General features: G+C 41.6%; 2 protein-coding genes across 2 annotated transcripts in view; both read left to right on the top strand.

Annotated features, from left to right (window-relative positions):
* cfap61 (cilia and flagella associated protein 61) overlaps positions 1 to 8,417 on the top strand; it is a 37,564-nt gene extending 29,147 nt beyond the window's left edge. Inside the window, exons 20-25 of the mRNA XM_044169237.1 lie at positions 609 to 901; positions 1,375 to 1,702; positions 2,650 to 2,732; positions 4,489 to 4,700; positions 7,919 to 8,006; positions 8,180 to 8,417. Coding sequence (XP_044025172.1) covers positions 609 to 901; positions 1,375 to 1,702; positions 2,650 to 2,732; positions 4,489 to 4,700; positions 7,919 to 8,006; positions 8,180 to 8,350 — 1,175 coding nt within the window. The 3' untranslated portion in view covers positions 8,351 to 8,417. The remainder of the gene's footprint in view (positions 1 to 608; positions 902 to 1,374; positions 1,703 to 2,649; positions 2,733 to 4,488; positions 4,701 to 7,918; positions 8,007 to 8,179) is intronic.
* A 3,408-nt stretch (positions 8,418 to 11,825) lies between these two features.
* Positions 11,826 to 15,093, top strand: insm1a (insulinoma-associated 1a). Its single transcript, XM_044169239.1, has one exon. It carries the CDS (start codon positions 12,417 to 12,419, stop codon positions 13,746 to 13,748), a length of 1,332 nt encoding a protein of 443 aa, XP_044025174.1. The 5' UTR covers positions 11,826 to 12,416; the 3' UTR covers positions 13,749 to 15,093.
* Positions 15,094 to 19,584: the final 4,491 nt, after the last annotated feature.

The raw sequence follows: 19,584 nt of genomic DNA, 5'->3' as shown, positions 1-19,584 counted from the left end.
ATGTTCCCCTGGGGATAAATTGTAATAACACTGACTTAACTTTGCATCTAGCACCATCATCAGTTCAAAGTTTTAATTAGTCCAATACTTTGGTTTATGAGCAAATAGCTGCAAAACTAATGAAATTCCCATCAGCCTCAGCTGTACTTTGTATTTAGTGCTAATTAATAAATGCTGATGTTAGCATTTAGCTCAAAGCTCTGCTGTGACTTAGTACAGCCTCACAGAGCTGCTAGCATGGCTGCAGACTCCTAATCTTGTTCTGATCACTATTGGAAATGAAATTGTGATTAGTTCAATCAAGTTACCCTCCAGGGCTGTTTTGGTGGTCCTACATAGTATTACTACATTACGATTTCATAGCTTCAGGTATCAAATCTAAGAATGCAGTAGCTTGTTTCCTTGCCAGATTGACACCGCTCCTTTCATGATTCTTTTCCAAACAAATCAGCCAGAGAAAAGTTACTTCAAAGTAAATTTATCCACAGAAACATTTTATTGACTCACATTTGCTTTAACATGAGGCCTTTTTTCTTCAACACATATGAAGCATAGCATTCACGCAGAGCACTGAAGTCAGCACTGAAATCTTTCTTGTGATTCTCCAGATAATGCCGTCGTCTACGGAAACAGCATCGATGTCTTCACCACCACGGAGACTTTGCTCAGCCTTGGCGTCCGGGGATATCGTATCCATCTAGTCCTCCCACCTCCCGAGCCGGGCGTCTCCTGCTTCAGCGACCCTGTGATCAAGAAGGCTGTGGCGACAGCCATGGAAAAGGCTGAGGTCCAGGTCCACCATAACTGCCTGCTGGCCCAGATGAACAATGGAGAACACCCCGATCCTCTCACTTCTGTGTCATTCACCACCGACGCAGAGCCCCTCCATCTGCAGTGTGGAGTAAGTCAAAGTTTCTGGTGACTTTCAAAATCCACTGGGTGATTTCACTGCTTACCCAGTCAGTTATTCATTTTCACAAAAGAAAATGTTCTCCAAACAATGGTGGGTTACTGGCCAGGGTGTCTGGTGGAGCTGAAAAGCTCAGAAACAACAGGCTGAATTCACCATCTCGTGGCTGCTGGTTGGATGTTAATTTTCCTCCTGGAAGCCAAATGTGTTTGTCAAGCACAAAATCATTTTGGTGTGTTTCCCATTTCCATTGTTTGAGACAGTAGAGGATTCTGCTGTCTGGTTGTGCATTTTTTTTCTTTTTCATTTTAGTCTAAAATAGACGCACCCTGTAGGTGTGAGGCCTTGTTGTCCTTGTATTCTGCATTTAAGTACAGTATATACTGTCTGAATGTTTAGAACTTGTTACACTGAAATCACAAGAAAACTGAAAACATACAAATTTTTTCATTTTCTCCTTTCAGGTGTTCATTAACCTCTCCAATAAAGGAGTCGACTACAACGCCTTCAAGAGCATCAACAACTCCTTCCTGGTCTTTGATAGCAGACTAGTCATAAATGCCACTTTCCACACCAGCGATTCAGCCATTTGTGGTGCCGGACCTCTCACCAAATTCTCCCGCTGCTACCATGCAGACGAGTGGTCGCACGCCAACTTCAACTCCAAGGAAGTGGGCCAGGACCTGGCGGCCATGTTGCTGCCACTCTTCGACCCGACGCTGGAGCCTGCGGACGAGCCTACACCTGAAATGGATCGTCTCGTACCGCTGTACAAACAGGCCAAGATTCAAGGTCTGATTTCAAGTCTGGAAAAATATATTTAATGAGTTTTAAATGTTTAAACATTTTTTGGTTTTAGAAAAGAAAAGACTTCAGTGATGAAGACTACCACGTGTGGTTAATCGCCTCACCTCAGTTAAAGAGCAGCGCACAGCCTTGTTCTTATTGGTCCTCCCGGGACTGTCTCCCACGCAGTGCATGACTTTTATACTGATGATTTAACCAGGAGAATGAATGAGAATGAATGGGACTTCTAGAGCCCTGGACCCCCAAAAACTCCCCAATTTCCCCAAAATTTTCAACAGGCATGTTAATAATCATAAATATTTAGTAGCATAAACACAAAATTCCTTCACATTCATCAGCAGATGTCATGTTTCCATATGTGTTCAGCGTCAGTCAGGTTACCTCGATACTCTCCTTTTTGTCCTTCTTCCTGTCTGTCGATGTTTTTGTCTGCTTTTATCTGAGAGAATTTGCACTGCCAATGTTTGTCATTATGTTTTTGTGGAACATTTTCCAATCTTTCACCCACCCACCCACTGCTGATGTTATTGTGGCGGTGGCGGACACTCAAACCATAGCAGGGCGTAACAATGCTGTATTGTGCTGCTGTGTATTCACAGAGTAACCAAGGCCACTCCACAGGTTACATAAACACAACAGCCTCTCTGCTTCGCCCTTCTCAGAGAGATGAACCACACATGAACTTTTCACAGGGATTTCAGTGTTCAGGGAGAACAGCCATATCACCGCCTGCTTTCTGAGTTCATTGCCTCAGCTCTCTTTTCCTCTGTAGGTGGATGTTAACAGTGAAATGCATGTTATGATGGATCTGCTGTTGTCCCAGTTTTGGTGCCAGCTCATGTTTCAGCACTGAAACTAATCTTATTTGAATGCTGTCTTCTGATAACACATCACACCTTAACCTTCATCATGGGTCTTCCCTCTCTCCTCAGGTGGAAAGCTGCCTGGAGGATATAACTACCTGCACGTTACTAAACCGTCCGCTACCAACCTGACAGGTCCTCCAGTTAAACATGTAAGGCTTTACTGACCAACGTATCTGTCAGTGTTAGTTTTTCTCTGGTTTACACACAATCTGCTTGAAACAGCAGTGGTTTATTTCTAGTTTCTTTTCAAGACAAGGCCAACGTGTGACGTATGAACACGTCAGTCTCCTGAACTAACCCACGTGTACAAAAGAAAAACAAGAGAACCAAACACCTGACATGCTCACAGACAAATAACCAAATGAATCAGAATCAGAATCAGAAATACTTTATTGATCCCTGAGGGGAAACTCTTTGTTACAGCTGCTCACTGTCACGTCAGTGCACACAGGGATCAGAATATAATACACTATAATGCAGGCAAGATAAATGAAGTACAAAATGGGTTATACAAAGTATAAAAGCAAAAATAAGTGTAAGTACCAAAGTGGATTTACAGGTTGACAAGTATGTACGGTATAATACAATGTAATAATATAAGTAATAAGTAATAGTGCAATAATGAGTACTGTCAAGTTAAGTGTAGTTTATTAAGATGATTATTAGACAGTGGATATTGCACAGCAGTAAAAGAAGTATGAATAAATATCAATAAATAGGGAATTTTAAACTGAAAACAGAGAATATTGCACCGGAGTATTAAACAGAGAATATTGCACAATATTTCAAGTATTGCAGAGATGTTAATGCTCAATGTGCAGTTTAGTGACTTTGGGTCATACAGACTGACACTTAGAGGGAGGAGTTAAAGAGTCTGATGGCCACAGGCAGGAATGACTTCCTGTGGCGCTCTGTGGTGCATTGTGGGGGGATGAGTCTTCCGCTGAAGGTGCTCCTTGATGGCATGTAGTTTGGCCAGTGTCTTCCTCTCTGACACCACCGCCAGAGAGTCCAGCTCCACCCCCACAATGAGACCGGCCTTATGGATCAGTTTGTTATGAAACATAAAAAAGTAACACCACACACAACTGCTAATTAATTTAAAGATTATAATATATAGCACAGTCAGAGAGGAATAAGCTGGCCAAACTACACGCCATCTTGGACAGTGTCTCCCACCCGCTCCATGACGTGCTGGTCAAACAAAGGAGCACCTTCAGCGGAAGACTCATCCCCCCACAATGCACCACAGAGCGCCACAGGAAGTCATTCCTGCCTGTGGCCATCAAACTCTTTAACTTCTCCCTCTAAGTGTCAGTCTGTTTGACCCTAGGTCACTAAACTGGACACTGATCATTACATCTCTGCCATAATTAATAATAATTGTGCAATATTCTGTGTACTACTCCCGTGCAATATTAGTTTTCCCATGTTAGTTTTTCTTATTTATTCTATTGATATCATATACCTCTATTACTCTTGACAGTACCTCCACTTATTACTATTACTTATTACATATTTGGTGACACTGTATTTTATACTGTACCTCCATCATCAACCAGTAAACCCACTTGGTACTCGACACTTAGTTTATTTTATACTTATACCGACCTGATACTTAATTTATTTTCTGACCTGTTTTATGGTGTTTATAGTGTATCACATCGTTTTCTAGTACTTCTCCTGTGTGCACTGACGTAAAGCAAGCTACTGTAACAAACAGTTTCCCTACGGGGATCAATAAAGTATTTCTGATTCTGATTCTGATATATATATTTACATATATAACTGCCACAAATCAGATATGTTAATAAGTTACTCTGAAAACCAAACCAAGAATCTCTCAACAGATCTCCCAAAGAAGAACAAGTTCTCTGACTAACTTGTGAGCTCATCCATGTAAAGTTACAGGACAGCGCTATCGTGACCGGACGAGTGGAGACGGGGAACTACTTCTCTGTACATCTCAACTGCAACGAGCTGGTGGAGACGTTCACCTGTTTCTCCCTGAAGCCCCTCCCCGTCTCCAATTACCTGAGTCTGTACGGGAAACACCAGCAGCTGCTGGGCCAGCTGTCGACCCGCTACCACCAGGGCCTGATCCACGACCTGTACAGGTGGGAGAACGAAGGACAGTTACTATTCGTTCACAAATGTCTTCTGACAGTTTGAAGGAAGAAAATCTTCATTTATTTTTCAGTATTTCTAGAATATAAAGTATACAATTTGTGGTTTGTTAACAACGTTGTGGAGTGAGTAATAAGAGAGGAACGTAGTTTTTAGAGACTGCAGTAACCTGTTGGAAATATCCAGAAGTGAGGACGTCATCGGTCGTTTTCATTTTCCCGAGGAAACTATCCTGAGCCTGACTGACCAGTTAGCAGAAGTACTGAGTCCTGCCACATTAAGAAGCCACAGATGCTCTCACGTCTGCACTGTGTTGAGATTTTATACTGCTGGGTTTTTTTTTGTATTGTTACACTCTGAATTTTCCCTGTTTAATGTTCTTGTAGTTGTTGAATCCTTCCAGAAGGCTGCTGGAGTGAACAGAGCTGAGCAGTTTGATGCAGCTGCTCAGACAGCCATGTTTTCTTAATTTATCGAGAAATTAGTCCTACCTAAGATAGTTGAGAACTAGTCAGCTTTGTGCAACAGATGAATTTAGACATCAGTCTGACAGGTCTTAGTTTGATCTAAGCCATAGTCAAAGCCTGTCTTTGTGAAACCGGCCTCTGGGAACATGGCAGCATTGCTACAAAGAACCTCGACAGGACAGAAAATAGGTTTTTAGCAGTTTATCCAGATTATCTAAACCACTTTATTTGGAGGTCAGAGTGATAGTGGACCCACCAAAAATGGCAGTAATAATCCCACATTGCACAGGAAAACTGTGTGCTGTGATGGATGTTTACAACCAACAGTTTGGGTCTAAAACCAGAAACACCCTTTAAATGTCATGCCTGTACTTTTATTTGTTCTGTATAGTTGAAACGCATTTCTCATCAGAAAAAACACCTCCTGCATTGCACATGACAGACTTATAACAGAGCAAGAAGAGACATTTTTCTTTAATATCATCTTTTAGTCTTTTTCTAAGCTTCAAGAAACAAGCAAAACCTACAACTCATAGTACAACAGATCTGCAGAAATGATCAGTTTGGTGAATCACATGATGTCTAGTTTTATTTTGTTGTCAACAAAACAACAAACAGCTTTACCAAATGTATATTTGCTTCACTGTTATTGTGTTTTGTATAGTGTTTCTGTTAGTTTGTCCAGCCCCTGCAGTAGTATAATTTGATTTATTCATTGTACAAGAATACATGTTGCGGTTATTCAGGTGTGGATATCTGATTTTGGTACCAAAACGTTACAGACAGCAGGTGGTCAAGTTTTAAAAAATTGTTGTTTTCATAACCAACTTCTGTACACAAATGAGCCACTTTCAGAAAGCTGCAGGTAGTGAAACTTCCCATCATTCGTCTGCTGACCTCACACGTCAAAATAACACTTAAGTGGTCTGAACAGGCGAGAGAGATTTAGGCCTTCAGTGTCTTTTGTCCTCGTGCTGTCTGTGTGTTTGCTGGTGACTTTGCGGTGTGTGTGTGTGTGTGTGTGTGTGTCAAACAGCGGGTGACCTGCTTCTGAGGTTTCAACACAAATGACCCCCAGATATGGACGTCTATTGTCCCCCGCCTCCTAATCTGTTTATGCAGCTCCCCAATCTGTCTTTGTTACCGGTCCAGGACGAGACAAAGCCGGAGCCTCCCCGCTGCAGAGGCTGATTCCTCATCACGCCGCTCACTCAGCTGACTCGTAAAGTCATTGTGGAGGCTGACGGAGCATCATGAGCCATTAAAATAATTGATCGGCCATGTGGCGGCTGGAGGTTATTCAGTCAACACGGTTAGCGTAGCTTTTTGGTGTGTTTGTGTGTTTGGTTTATTTTATTTAAAGGGTCAGTTCACCCAAATGACAAAGAAATACAGTTTCTTAATTACCTCTTGTGGTGGCTGTCTATGCACATAGCCTGTGATTATTACTGATGCAGCATTTTACTGTTGTAGCTGCTCGAGGTGGAGCTAGTTTTAACTGCTTTATATACAGTTAGCTAGTTTAGTCCAGTGGTTCCCAACCTAGGGGTCGGGCCCCTCCAAAGGGTCACCGGATCAATCTGAGGGCTCGTGAGATGATTAATGGCAGAGGAAAGAAGATTAGAGGTGAAATCTCTTTTTGGTGGAACTGCTAACAACTCATAGACATCTGAAACATGACAAGGGGCCCCAAATGCTTTTTTGTGGGGGCACAAGCCAAATAGTTTGGGAATCACTGGTTTCATCTTTACCGATGCAATTCATGAGCTTGTTATGTGAGTTTTTAATGTCAAATCTTAATCTGAAAATTAACTAGTAATTAAAGCTGTAAAATAAATGTAGTGGAGTAAAAAGTACAAGATTTCTGGCTGAATTGTACTGGAGTAGATGTATAAAGTAGCATAAAAGGGAAATATTTAAGTACCTCAAAATTGTACTTAAGTACAGTACTTGAATAAATGTACTTAGTTACATCCCACCACTGCTTATTTCCACATCCAGCAGTCCCAGAGCAACATGATCATTCATTTGGAGTCGTGTTTGTGTCACCTCATGAATGTCAGTCCAATATTCCCTCTCTTATAGCTCTGTTTTTGGTCTCCACCAACTCCAGAGGGAAACATCTGGCTCTTTAGCTGCTAAATGCTCCGCTATGTTCAGCAGCTGCTCTCTGACTGTGTCTGTGTGCTGTTTGCTGCTCAGCAGGTTGTGTACAGTGGCTTTTTAGAGGTTTTTCTCTGACAGCCGAGGGGAGCTGCAGATTCGGGTAATAATTCTCTGTATGTTCATCACTACCAGAGACTCTGTTCACATTGTCACACTGTTTTCAAAGTGTCATTTGATACATTGTTAGGATAAATATATCAGTTAGCCGCTTTAACCTCTTCAGGCCTCTACAAATCCTTCAAATGAAACAACCTGAGAAGCAAAAATCATTCTTTAGTTGAACGGCTCACAGTTCAAGCCCACAGCTGTGATGTGGAGTGGAGACATTACCTTAAAGGATCACAAGCCGAGCAGGTTGGAAACTACTGGTCTGATGTGTGTTTCAGGGTTTTTTCCATAAGATGGAAACTCAACAGGGTAAAAACTGTTGCTGTATTAAAAACTTGTGGTCCTAGAATGAGACCATTGTACTTTTTTGACTTCTGTCAAGCGTAATAATTAAAAACAGTGTAGGATCCCACTGGTGGTGAAAAAACAACAACATCCATGTGTATGAATGTGTGTGTCTCCTGCAGTTTCTTCAGACAGAGCTGGTGTTTGGCCGTTTATCACGACAGATTCTCCGACTTTGAGCAGGAGCTTCAACAGATCGCCTCAACTACAGTTTGTGCTTTCATTTCAATCTCCAAAATCAACAAGTTTGATCTGAGTCTGACCTTTCTCTCTTTCAAAAATTTACAAATTTAATGTATATGTCTATGGAACAAAAAATACAATTGTAAATGGCTGAATACAATTAGAAAGAGTTTTTAACCTCCACCCGTGTGTCCCTGCAGGACGATGAGTCGAGGCAGCAGGTGATGGAGGACGCCGACGACTCAAACGTCCCATCTCTGGACAGATTTAAAGATGCTGAGAGTCGAGCGGCTCTGAGGAGCAGCGCTGTGAAATATCTGACCTACAACCGAAACCTGCTGCCCATGTTCGCCTGCCCGGGACAGCTGTGACGTCATGAGCGACATCAACAAAGCTTTTTAAATGTGTTCAAACGGCCGAATAAACTGTTAAACTTAAGATCATACTGTCATTGAAAAGGTTCCCTGTGTAGTTTTCTTGTAAAGAAAGTTATGTTTACGTTCACTGTTTCTCACTAAAACAAACAAACGTGTTGAATGTATTTTATTTCTCGTAAACCATTTGCAAAGCTGATTTTTAAAAATGTTTTCAATCCTGCATTGTTTACTTGCTAGCGGCTTTCTTCTTCCTTGCCTTTGTTGGCACATTGCTGCGCGCCAACTGTCGGTCAGCGGGCTAGCATACAACCGGAGCAGGAATGTGAATCTCTTCGCCTGTGTGTTGTTTGTGCACAGTACAAACAAAACTTGGACACACTCCTAAAAACATTGCTTCATAGCGCAACTAGTGGTCAAAAAACTTCACAGGGTACCTTTAAAGGGGAACTCCGCCGATTTTACTCATCAAAGTGTGTTTCCAGGTGTTGGGGAGTTCTACTGCATATGTTTTAAAAGTCGTATAAAGCCTTTAGTGTCTCAGAGGGAGCTGTGTGAAGTCTGATAAATGTCCTCAAGTGATGTCACTCGAGTTGGCGTCGGTCGGGGCTGAAGACTACAAGTTTGAAGATGAAACTAATCTGTTGGTGTGGAGTCAGAAAGAAGTGAGCTCAGCAGCTGCTCATCTCTGCTGCAGGCTACAGGCTCCAGGCTACATTAGCCTAACACACCCCAATCTCCCCCCCAGCTGTTGCATTGTGGGTAATGTAGGCGCCAGGTTTTCCCAAGGAAGAAGAATGTGTGGAATAAAGAGATACCTCTGGTTCTGCTGCATACATTTCTGTCCATCGTGAGTCCGACAGTGTTATAGGAGTGCAATGCTAAATGAGCGCGGTGCTATTTTAATGCAGACATGAGAGTGACGTCGATCTTGTTTTTAAACTCTTGGAGTGAAAACACATAAGCGAATTTTCCAAGAATGTTGAATTATTACTTGAAGAAAAGTCCCTTAATTGAAAAAGTCACTCTAATTAGTCCCGTTAGTTAGAAAAGTCCCTTAATGTGATCAAATTGGTATCAAATTTAAGGGACTTTTCAGTAAAATATGTTAATGTGATGGCATATGAATGGCGTGAGTTCAGTAAACTGATATCAGAAATTTAAATTAAAATTGTGTGATGTTATGCTCCATGCTAGCTGGAATCAAATTAAGGGACTTCCAGTTAATAAAGTCAGTGATTTGTTCCTTAATGTGATGGAATTGAGCCCCACCCTCTCCCCAATAACACTGTCTGAGCTTCTACAGACATTTATAAAAACATTTTTCTCATTAACATTGAATTAATTCACTTTTTCGGTCCCTGTTTTGATGTTTATCTGAGTGATAACTCTTTACTTACTCTTAACTTAAATATGGCGTACAGTAAATAGTTTAAAAGAAGTCAAAATGAGAATCTTTGACGTTTCTGTTTGTATCTCCTCCATAATGTGCCAACTGTAACTCTCCCCTCAGTGACTCTGCAGCAGCGTGACCAATCACACGGCCCGTATAGCGGCTGGAGATGAAAGCATTCTGGAGGAGGAGGAGGAGGAAGAGGAGGAGGGTATCACTCTACAGCTGTATGCTAATCAGGCTGAGCTGAAGCCTGTCGGGAAAATAACCGCACACACAACAGCATATGTCCGCACCTACATACCCCCCCGCAGGCTGCTGGTGTCCAAACATGAAGTCAGATATTACAGGATGCATATGATCACTCACGACTTTTTAATATCTTTTTAACATAAGATCAGATATAAAGAGATATTTTTTAAATCTCCTCACTGTGGAAGCTACATATAGTGACTTTAATGGAAACTTTACTGCACTTAATGGTTTTCTAGTCTTCAATAACATAATGTTCTTATATTCTAATAGTGCTGCTTTTCGCGTCCTTCCTGCTGTTTAGTTTTGAGTTATTAGTCACATTTTGTCACCTGATGGTTTTCTTTTGTTTGACCTCATATGTGATATTCTCCAGCTGCATTTCGAGCAGTTATCATATATTGAGCATTATACAGTATATTATAATATATTTGGTTTGAAACAGTTATGTAAAACAAAACTCATCCACTGCAAAAATTAAAAAAAAATCAATCTTTTAAAGTAATTTCTTTCTGTTTTTGAGTCCTAAAAGTCTTTTTTTTCTTAAAACAACTGAAAGAACTTGCTAGTAGAGTGAGATTATTTCAACCTGTTTCCTATAAAGATTCACTTGTTTCAGGAAGTTTCTATAAATGTGTGTCTTTATCTTGAAAAACAAGACGGAACGAAGCAGGTTGCTGCACCAGATTCAAGAAAAGTGACACTTGATTGAGAAAAATTGACACTTTTTGGATTTGTTTTGAGAAAAAAGACTTTTAGGACTCAAAAATTGACAAAAGTTGCTGTTAAATTATAGATTTTTTTTAGTGTGAATTTCTTTTAATTCAAATGAAACCAATTTTTAAAACACCAACGCATGAAAAATGAAGGAAAATAAGAATTGCAGGCAGTTAAAATGAGCTAATGATTTACTGTATAGCAGCATTTCAAAGGCAACCGGTTGTATTTCAGACCAAATCAATCAATCTGAGCCATCAAGTGAAACCTGCTGCTTTCCAAACATCTCTAACATACACACGCTGATTTCTGCACGCGCACTTTTTCAGAGGTCTCCGTGAGCTCAGAACCGACCCATGTGACATCCCGTCATCCCTCACGGTGAAGGACAGACTCATATCCGGCAGACCGGCTCAGATCTGACCTGCAGGAATTGGGTTTCGTGTGTTTTAACTCGCAGATAATCTCGGTTTGCCCCATTTGGAGACACAGAAAAAGCGCACTGATTACGCACAGCACGCGCCGACGGTATCTGGGGGCCAGATTGCATTTAAGGGGCCCCCACTTCTTCTTCTTCTCCTATTTTTTTTTTTTTTTTTTTTTTTTTAACGGTGCAATTTCCTTTTCAATCACGGCGGGTCTACAGCTTGCACAAGCGCAGCCATTGTGATGCAAAGCAGGAAACCCTCCTCTCGCTATTAATTATGTATGCGTAAAATGACGGATTCATATGTCCGGAGTTAACTGTCACGCCAGCGCACATGCTGCAGGGCCACACTGGTTTAAACATGGTGTGTGTTTGTTTGTTTGTTTGGTTGGTTATTTGTCTACTGTAGCTGTCCGGATTCAACTCCTCGTCCTGTGCGTTTTCAAATCTGGTTTTGGGATCTTTAGTTGTCCTGGAAAGTCTTTGAATGTCTTCAATTCTAAAATCTTGAGCGTGTCTGAAAACAGTTCAGTTAAGTATTCTAACTCAGGCTTGTGTCTTAAACCGGACCTCATTTTCACTTTTATTTATTTTCTAAAATTGGTCTTAAAGTTCTGCCCCCCCCCCCCCCTCCCCTCCAGCCTGCAATTCTGCATTTTCCACTTTTCCTTACTGCTATTTTTTCCAATCGCTTCTTCTTGACGCCGTTATGTGGACGGATGTCTCCTTCTTGGACAAATCGGAGCCCCCACCACCCAAAGGAGACACATAAAGCCGAGGCACGTGTAGATTTCTATACAAACTCATCAGACCGTAAAAGCAGGAGGCTCCTGGCGTGTGCCCGGGTCGAGACGACGAGGAGGAGGAGAGTGAGTGTGTGTGTGTGTGTGTAGGGGGGGTGAAACACAATAAAACCCTCAGGTACATCTGCTTTGCAATCTGCAAATCCTCCCTCCATCACCCCCCTCCTTCCCTCCATCAGCCTCTCCATCCTCCCACACCCACTCCCCAAATCCACGGGGGACCTCGGCTCCTTCTCATTGGTCGGGGATGAGGCAACAAGGGGGGACGGGAACAATGTCATCATGTCGCCTTAAAAAGAGTGCAGCTATGTTGTCGTGAAAGCATCTCGGGAGGAGAACAGAGGATCAGTAGCAGGAGGAGACAACAACAAAAAGGCGCATCAGATGTTTCAGTCCGCGAGCGGCTGAAAGTGGATTTCTTCTCCCCGCAGCAGCGTCCAAAGTGCCTTCAGCTCCCCGTCCAGCGCGAACATGCCAAGAGGATTTTTAGTGAAAAGGAACAAGAAAACCAACCCGGTGTCTTACCGGGTCCGCTCCGATGAGGAAGAAGCGGAGCAAACAGCAGCTGATGCGTCCTCATCCGCGCCTCTCGCCTCCGTCCCGGTGCGCTCACAGACGCCGACGCCCACCTGCGGGGCGGTGGCCACGGCTCCGGAGCAGGACGTCAAACCGGTGCAATTCGGAAACCCGGAGGCGGTGTACCAGGCGCTCTACAGCCCCACCCGCCCCGTCAGCCAGGACCACGACCGCTCCTACTTCGAGAGACGCTTCAACCTCGGATCGCCGGTTTCCGCGGAGTCTTTCCCCACACCAGCAGCGCTCACCGCTTTGGACAACCTCTTCGCCACGGTGGACCTGAAAATCGGCTCCAGCAACAGCAGCCGCACCGACACCAACGCCACATCCACCGGGACGCTCCCCGCCGCCGGGGCCAAACGGCCGTCCAGCGACACCGAGCGCAAAAGCAAACCGCCGTCCAAGAAAACCAAAGCTATCCGGAAACTGCACTTTGAGGATGATGTCACCACATCTCCGGTTCTCGGGCTCAAGATTAAAGAGGCGCCGGTGGACCAGAAGCCTCCCAGACCGCAGCCGCCCGGAGGTGACAACAACCCGCTGGGCGAGTTCGTGTGCCAGCTTTGCCGGGAGGCGTACGCAGACCCGTTCGCTCTGGCTCAGCACAAGTGCTCCAGGATAGTCCGGGTTGAGTACAGGTGTCCTGAGTGTGACAAGGTGTTCAGCTGCCCGGCTAACCTCGCCTCGCACCGGCGGTGGCACAAACCGAAGCCGCAGAGCGGAGCCCCCGGTGTGCAAAACACGGAGAGCGACAAGGCGGCCGCGTCCGGTAAGACAGCGCCGGATGAAGCAAAGGATTCTAGTGACAGGGACACACCCAGCCCCGGGCCGTCCGAGTCCGGCTCAGACGAAGGGCTGTATGATTGTAATCAATGTGGGAAAAAGTTTAAACGCCAAGCCTACCTGCGGAAGCACCTGGCGTCTCAGCACGGCTCCCCGAAACCTGCAGAGGACGAGGGCGCGCCGGCCTGCGAGCAGAGCGCGGCGCCGCTGAACCTGAGCTCCTCCACCTGCCACCTGTGTCCGGTCTGCGGGGAGAACTTTTCCAACAGAGGCAGCCAGGAGCGGCACATCCGCCTGCTGCACTCCTCACAGGTCTACCCGTGCAAATACTGCCCCGCCATCTTTTACAGCTCCCCGGGACTCACCAGACACATCAACAAATGCCACCCGTCCGAGAACCGGCAGGTGATCCTGCTGCAGATGCCGCTCCGCCCCGCCTGCTGATCCCGGGGCTCCAGGCTGCCTTCACACTGTCAGATAGCAAGATAACAAAGTCCAGCCTTGTTTCTGAGAGGATTGTAGGGTCACACTGCAAAAATATCCGTCTTATAACGGTTTTCTTTTAGAGTTTGGGCTCCTAAAATGTTATTTTTTTTTAAGTCAAGTGAAAAATATGAGAGGCTGTAGCTCTGGTTGACTTCACTGCTGATGGGAGTGATTCGTTTTCTCTCTTGTTTCAGTTATTAGGTAAAACAGAATCACCAAATTTCAAGATTTTTAATACACTGAACTAATTTTCTTCAACACGTTCTTCAATAACGTCTTATATTGGGATGCTATTTCAAGAAAATGCAGAAATCACATCAAATAAAGAGGAATTATTACTGGCATCACCGTTTCTAGGCACATGTTGACAATTCGCTGAGGTAAAAGAAGAGATTACAGGATATTTGTGCAGTGTAACTCCTACAGGAAACATCAAATGTCACATGCACCAGTTTGTAGAGGTCAGAGGTCAGCGCTCACCTGCAGCTGGCAGGGATTCAGTGCCTTGCTCAAGGACACTTTAGCAGGTTTTTGGTGTGTGTTTGAACCCCCCCCCCAAGGATCTCTGACATCATATTTCAAACACTAAGCGTTAGACTGTTAATTTATTTTTCTATAGCATCTCTGCACAAGTGCTATTAGCTTCTAGACCTAAGAGAGGGGACGACCTGTAGCCGATAAAAACCAGAAATCACAGGCCTGAAAAGACCTTATCTCATCACTCTGATTAGCTTTAACATAGCTTGTGGATCCGTGGATCAGTAGCTGTCGCCTGATAAGAAAAAAGAGTAAAAACTAGTGTAGCCGGTAATGCCTTTGGATTAGAAACTCCTGCTGTAAAACTGCCTTAAACTGAACTGATCTGATTGTTTTTTGATCACTTATTTATCACTGGCTGGGTAATATGATTATTATTTTTTACAAAGCCTTCTGTATTACCACTATACAGTATATCTAACTTCTTTTTTCTATTTATTTATGTATTTATTAAATTATTTGTGTAAATTATTGCTCTGTGTGGTCTCTGTGATCTGTTGCTGTGTTTTTTCATGATGTAGCCAAATTGTTTTATTTTCTTTAACTTATATCAAAACGGCGTGAGGGCGGTGTGTTCAAGTGACATTATAGCAATCAATGAGTTTTATCAGACGCTCTTGAATAATAACTGAATGCAATCATGATTTTTTTTCATCTTGTATTTTTGTTTTGGTTTCTTTGTAACCGTTAGCTCTTATACTGCTTTGGATGTTTCTGCAGTATTTTGCTAAATGTCCAAAAATAATAAAAACCAAACTGAGAAACAGTTTTTATTCTGTCTTGTGTGTCTTCTGAAGGTTTTTTAACATAAAAATATATTTCCAGAGGTGGTTTAACAGCTGTTTTAAACCCCAAATCAACTTAAATGCTGTTTATTCAAGGTAGTTTATTGGGAAATATTGTCCTTTTTACTCCACTACATTATTCTGATAGTTATAGTTTAAAAATGAATGAAGAAAAGTGCAGAAAAATGAAGAATTTACATACAAAACATATGATGATCTTATAATATGTAATGAAACTACCCAAAAGTTTGTAGAATAGTTAGATTAGCTCCCCCTCAATCAACTAAAACAGTACAATGCTACTTTCAAAAATGTGTCAGTAATAAAAATCCAACAATATAACAACACACAAACTTTCTGCTCTGAGTACTTTTACTTTGGAAACTTTAAGAACATTTTGCTCATGATACTGACGTACATTTCTAATGCAGGACTTTTACTTGTAACAGAGTATCTTTACAGTGAGGTATTGCTACTTTTACTTAAGTAAAGGATCTGAATGTTGCATGGTGAAATCCTGAGGGTCATTAAATTGCCAAAAAAAACATGGCTTTGTTATCCCAAACAAAGTAAGAGAAGTGTCATGGTTTTGTCTTGTTATTTCCTGTTTTATTTTGTAATACTCCCTCCCTCTTGTGTCTGTTAGTTTTGCTTCCTGTCGTTGATTGCTTAGAGTGTTTTTCACCTGTGTCACTGGTTTCACCTGTGTCTCGTTGTTCCCCTCTCCTAAGTGTGTTTAAGTCTGTGTCCTTCCTTTGTTCTTTGTCAGTTCATCCCAGTTGCCATGCTGGTGTTGGCTTCTCTGATGTTTGGACTTATAGCTGCTTGTTACCTGTTTGGTACCTGCCAGTAAGCTCTATTAAATCACTTAAATCATCGTGCTACCTCCTGTGTCTGCATTTGGGTCCTTTCCTGTTCCCTGTTTGCCAACATCGTAACAAGAAGTAGTTAACATTTTACATAATATATGTCCCACCAACTCTTATATCTCAACATTTGTAGCTGTCCCCAACAAATGTGATTTTTGTAAAGATGAAGAAGACACAATAAAATGTGTTCCTGCACCACAGCACTCAAGAGGGTTAATTTGCTCATCAAACAAATAATATAATTAAGATAGAAACTAAGAACGTTATTTCATATAATGAAAGCAAGAACCAGAAAATACAACTAACTGTTCGATTTTGTAAATTTCATATAAGTCCAAGTTTTCCAAATCTCTCCCATTTTTTGAATGATTCGTTATTAAATTGGGAAATTACTCTGAGTTAAGCTTATCACTTACATTTATTTTTACACTAGTCTGAGTGCAGTGGTGGAAGAAGTATTTAAATCTTTTTACTTAAGTAAAAATAGCAATACCACACTGTAAAAATACTCTGTTACAAGTAAAAGTCCTAGAATCAAAATTTTACTTAAAGTTAACTTAAAGGTCCAGTGTGTAGAATTTAGTTGCATTTAGCAGTGAAACCATTTGAATACCGCTCGCCTCACCCTCCCCAAGCGTGTAGGGCAAAAACGGCCTACATGGCAGAGCTCCAAGACGAAAACCACTGCTGAGCAAAAAGAACACTAAGGCTCGTCTCATTTTTGCCAGAAAACATCTTGATGATCCCCAAGACTTTTGGGAAAATACTCTGTGGACTGACGAGACCAAAGTTGAACTTTTTGGAAGGTGTGTGTCCCGTTACATCTGCCGTAAAAGTAACACCGCATTTCAGAAAAAGATCATCATACCGACAGTAAAAACTGGTGGTGGTAGTGTGATGTTTTTTTGCCCAGTCTCTTTCTTATGGTGGAGTCATGAACACTGACCTGAACTGAGGCGAGTGAGGCCTGCAGTTCTTTGGATGTTGTTGTGGGGTCTCTGAATGGCTGAAGAAGAACAAAATGAAGACTTTGGAGTGGCCTAATCAAAGTCCTGACCTGAATCCTATTGAGATGCTGTGGCATGACCTTAAAAAGGCAGTTCATGCTCCAAAACCCTCCAGGGCAGGTTGAGCTTAAGTGTGTAATGTGCTTGTAGAATAACCCACAGTTGAATTATCACATTTTAAGACTTAAAACTGAAGACAAAAGTAGCTGAAATAAGTTAATGGATTTGTTTTCATACAGCAAAGTGGAAAAAATTAAATCAAAATATACAGAATATAAATAACTGACTTTAAAAATTAAACATAACAACAGCAGAACCTACCGACAGTGAACTGGTTCAGTTTTTCTTCATATTCTGTTTGTATTTATGTGTGTACTGTGTTTTACCAGAGGTCAGAGGTCAGGTCAGAGGTCACCTGCAGGTCGACACAGATAAAACATTCCTGCATCTCAAAGACATTCCTGCAGTTCCTCTCTTTCTTCTCTTTGTCTCCGGTTCTCTTTCAGCTTCTCTAAAACACTGATATATGACTGCCATCCTTCACGGACATGTTCTTCTGTGTAGCAGCAACTTTAGGAAGTCAACTTTACTGTTTGTTCGTGCTTTGTGTAGAAAACTGGCCTTAAACTTAAACTGGTCTGGTGTTGGTGCCCATTAACAGCCATTTAAGCCGACTGGAGGAAAAAAATCAACCAATCAGAGCTTTGTAGGCGGGATTACTAATGGAAACGTCATCCTTCTACTCTACTAAAATGGCTAAATCCATGAAAAATAGCAACAGAAAAACAGTGGTGGAAAGTAACTAAGTACTGTACTTCTGCACAGATTTGAAGTACTTGTACTTTACTTGAGTATTTTCATTGTACGCCTACTTTATATTTATAAATATAAATATTGTACTTTTAACTTCACATTTACATTTGACAGCTAGCTACTCACTAGTTACTTTAGAAATTAAGATTTTGTATAAAAAACATAAGATACAGACATAATATACAATGTATTGTTAAAAATTAAACCAGTGGTTTCCAACCTTTTTGACCTTGTGACCTCTTACTAAAAAACAGCGTCCCTTGTTTCAGATGTCTGAGCTGTTTACAGTTCCATCAAAAACTTCTCAGTTGGTTTCATTTAAATCATTTTTGAGACCCAAAGAGGTCAAAGTAACAGAAAAGTCCAAAAACTGAAAACAGATTTGTGTATCAGAACTTTATTTTTTCTTCTTTCCTCTCCCAACCCTAGGTTGGGAACCACTGGACTAAACTAGCTAACTGTATATAAAGTAGTTAAAACTTGCTCCACCTCAACCGCAACAGTAAAATGCTGCTCTAACTTTGATGCATCTGTATTAATAATCTAATAATGTCATTAATAATAATACATCAGTCACAGGGGCAAGTGTTCTGCAGAACGAGTGCTTTTACTTTAAGTATAATACTTCTGTGCTTCTGTTACTCAAGTAAGATTCTGAATGAAGGACTTTTTCTTGTAATGGAGTAATTTCACACTGTTGTACTGATACATTTACTTAAGTAAAGGATCTGAGTTCTTCTTCCACCACTGCAGAAAAACGGACAACAAGTGCGGGTGCAGCTGTACAGTTTGTCGACTCTCAAAAATTCCAACTCTGAAATCGCCGTATTATTTATTTAATTGACATGACGTCAACTTAAACTCGCCCTGCAGTTAAAAATGTTCTGCTGAGCACATCCGAACTGTTGAACATCTTCAATTCCACGACACTGAACAAATAACACAAATTAACTGCTGTTTCCAAAGTCAAGAATGAGTCAATAAAAATGATGGACTTATTAAATTTGCCTTTACATGATTATTAAATGTGCCAATTAATAATTCCATTTCATCATGTTGTCCTAAATAAATGAATGATCTTTTAATAGATTCCCATTCACAATAGGATTTTTAAAAGGCTTTTTACTTTTATTTATTCCATTTACTAATGTGTCTTCCAATCATACCTCAAATCAAATCTCCCTATTTGTTTGTCTCCTCCTGTAACATTTGGTGAGCTCTGATTTGTAGCTTACAACACTGAAAATGGTCTATTCAGTAGCTGTTCAGGAGCTTTTTACTCATATCACATGATCTTCCTCAGCAGATGGAGTTTGCAAACTTTTCATGGAAATGTAGCTGTTGAAACTTCGAGTTTTAATGAAGTCTTGTCCAAGTTGGCTTTAAAATTGAGATTGAAAGTTTATTTTTGACCTTTGAAACAGCTGCTGACAAAATAATCTCACCACAAGGTCAATTCAGTCTGGAGCTCTCGATCGTATCAGACGGTCTTCCTCAGCATCTGCCTCCATGGTCAAGAATAAACTTTCATTCTAAATCCATAAATTGCTTTTTGAAATGTATCAGCTAAGTGACAGATTCTAGTTAACCAATGCTCTTCAGCCTCCATAAGTACAACGTAGAATAAAATTAGTAAGTGACAGAACAAATGGTGATAAAAACAAACTGACACATTTTTTTTAGCCGCCCTTTTTTTTTACTAGGAATTTTCACAACATCTGGATGGAAACCTTTCGTCTCACCTCCACCTTAACCCCTCCATCACACTCACTCTGGCACTTTC

Source organism: Siniperca chuatsi, linkage group LG16 (genome assembly GCF_020085105.1).
Source record: "Siniperca chuatsi isolate FFG_IHB_CAS linkage group LG16, ASM2008510v1, whole genome shotgun sequence".
NCBI lineage: Eukaryota > Metazoa > Chordata > Actinopteri > Centrarchiformes > Sinipercidae > Siniperca > Siniperca chuatsi.
Note: the sequence above shows the minus strand (reverse complement) of the source record. Positions and strands in the feature narration are given on the sequence as shown.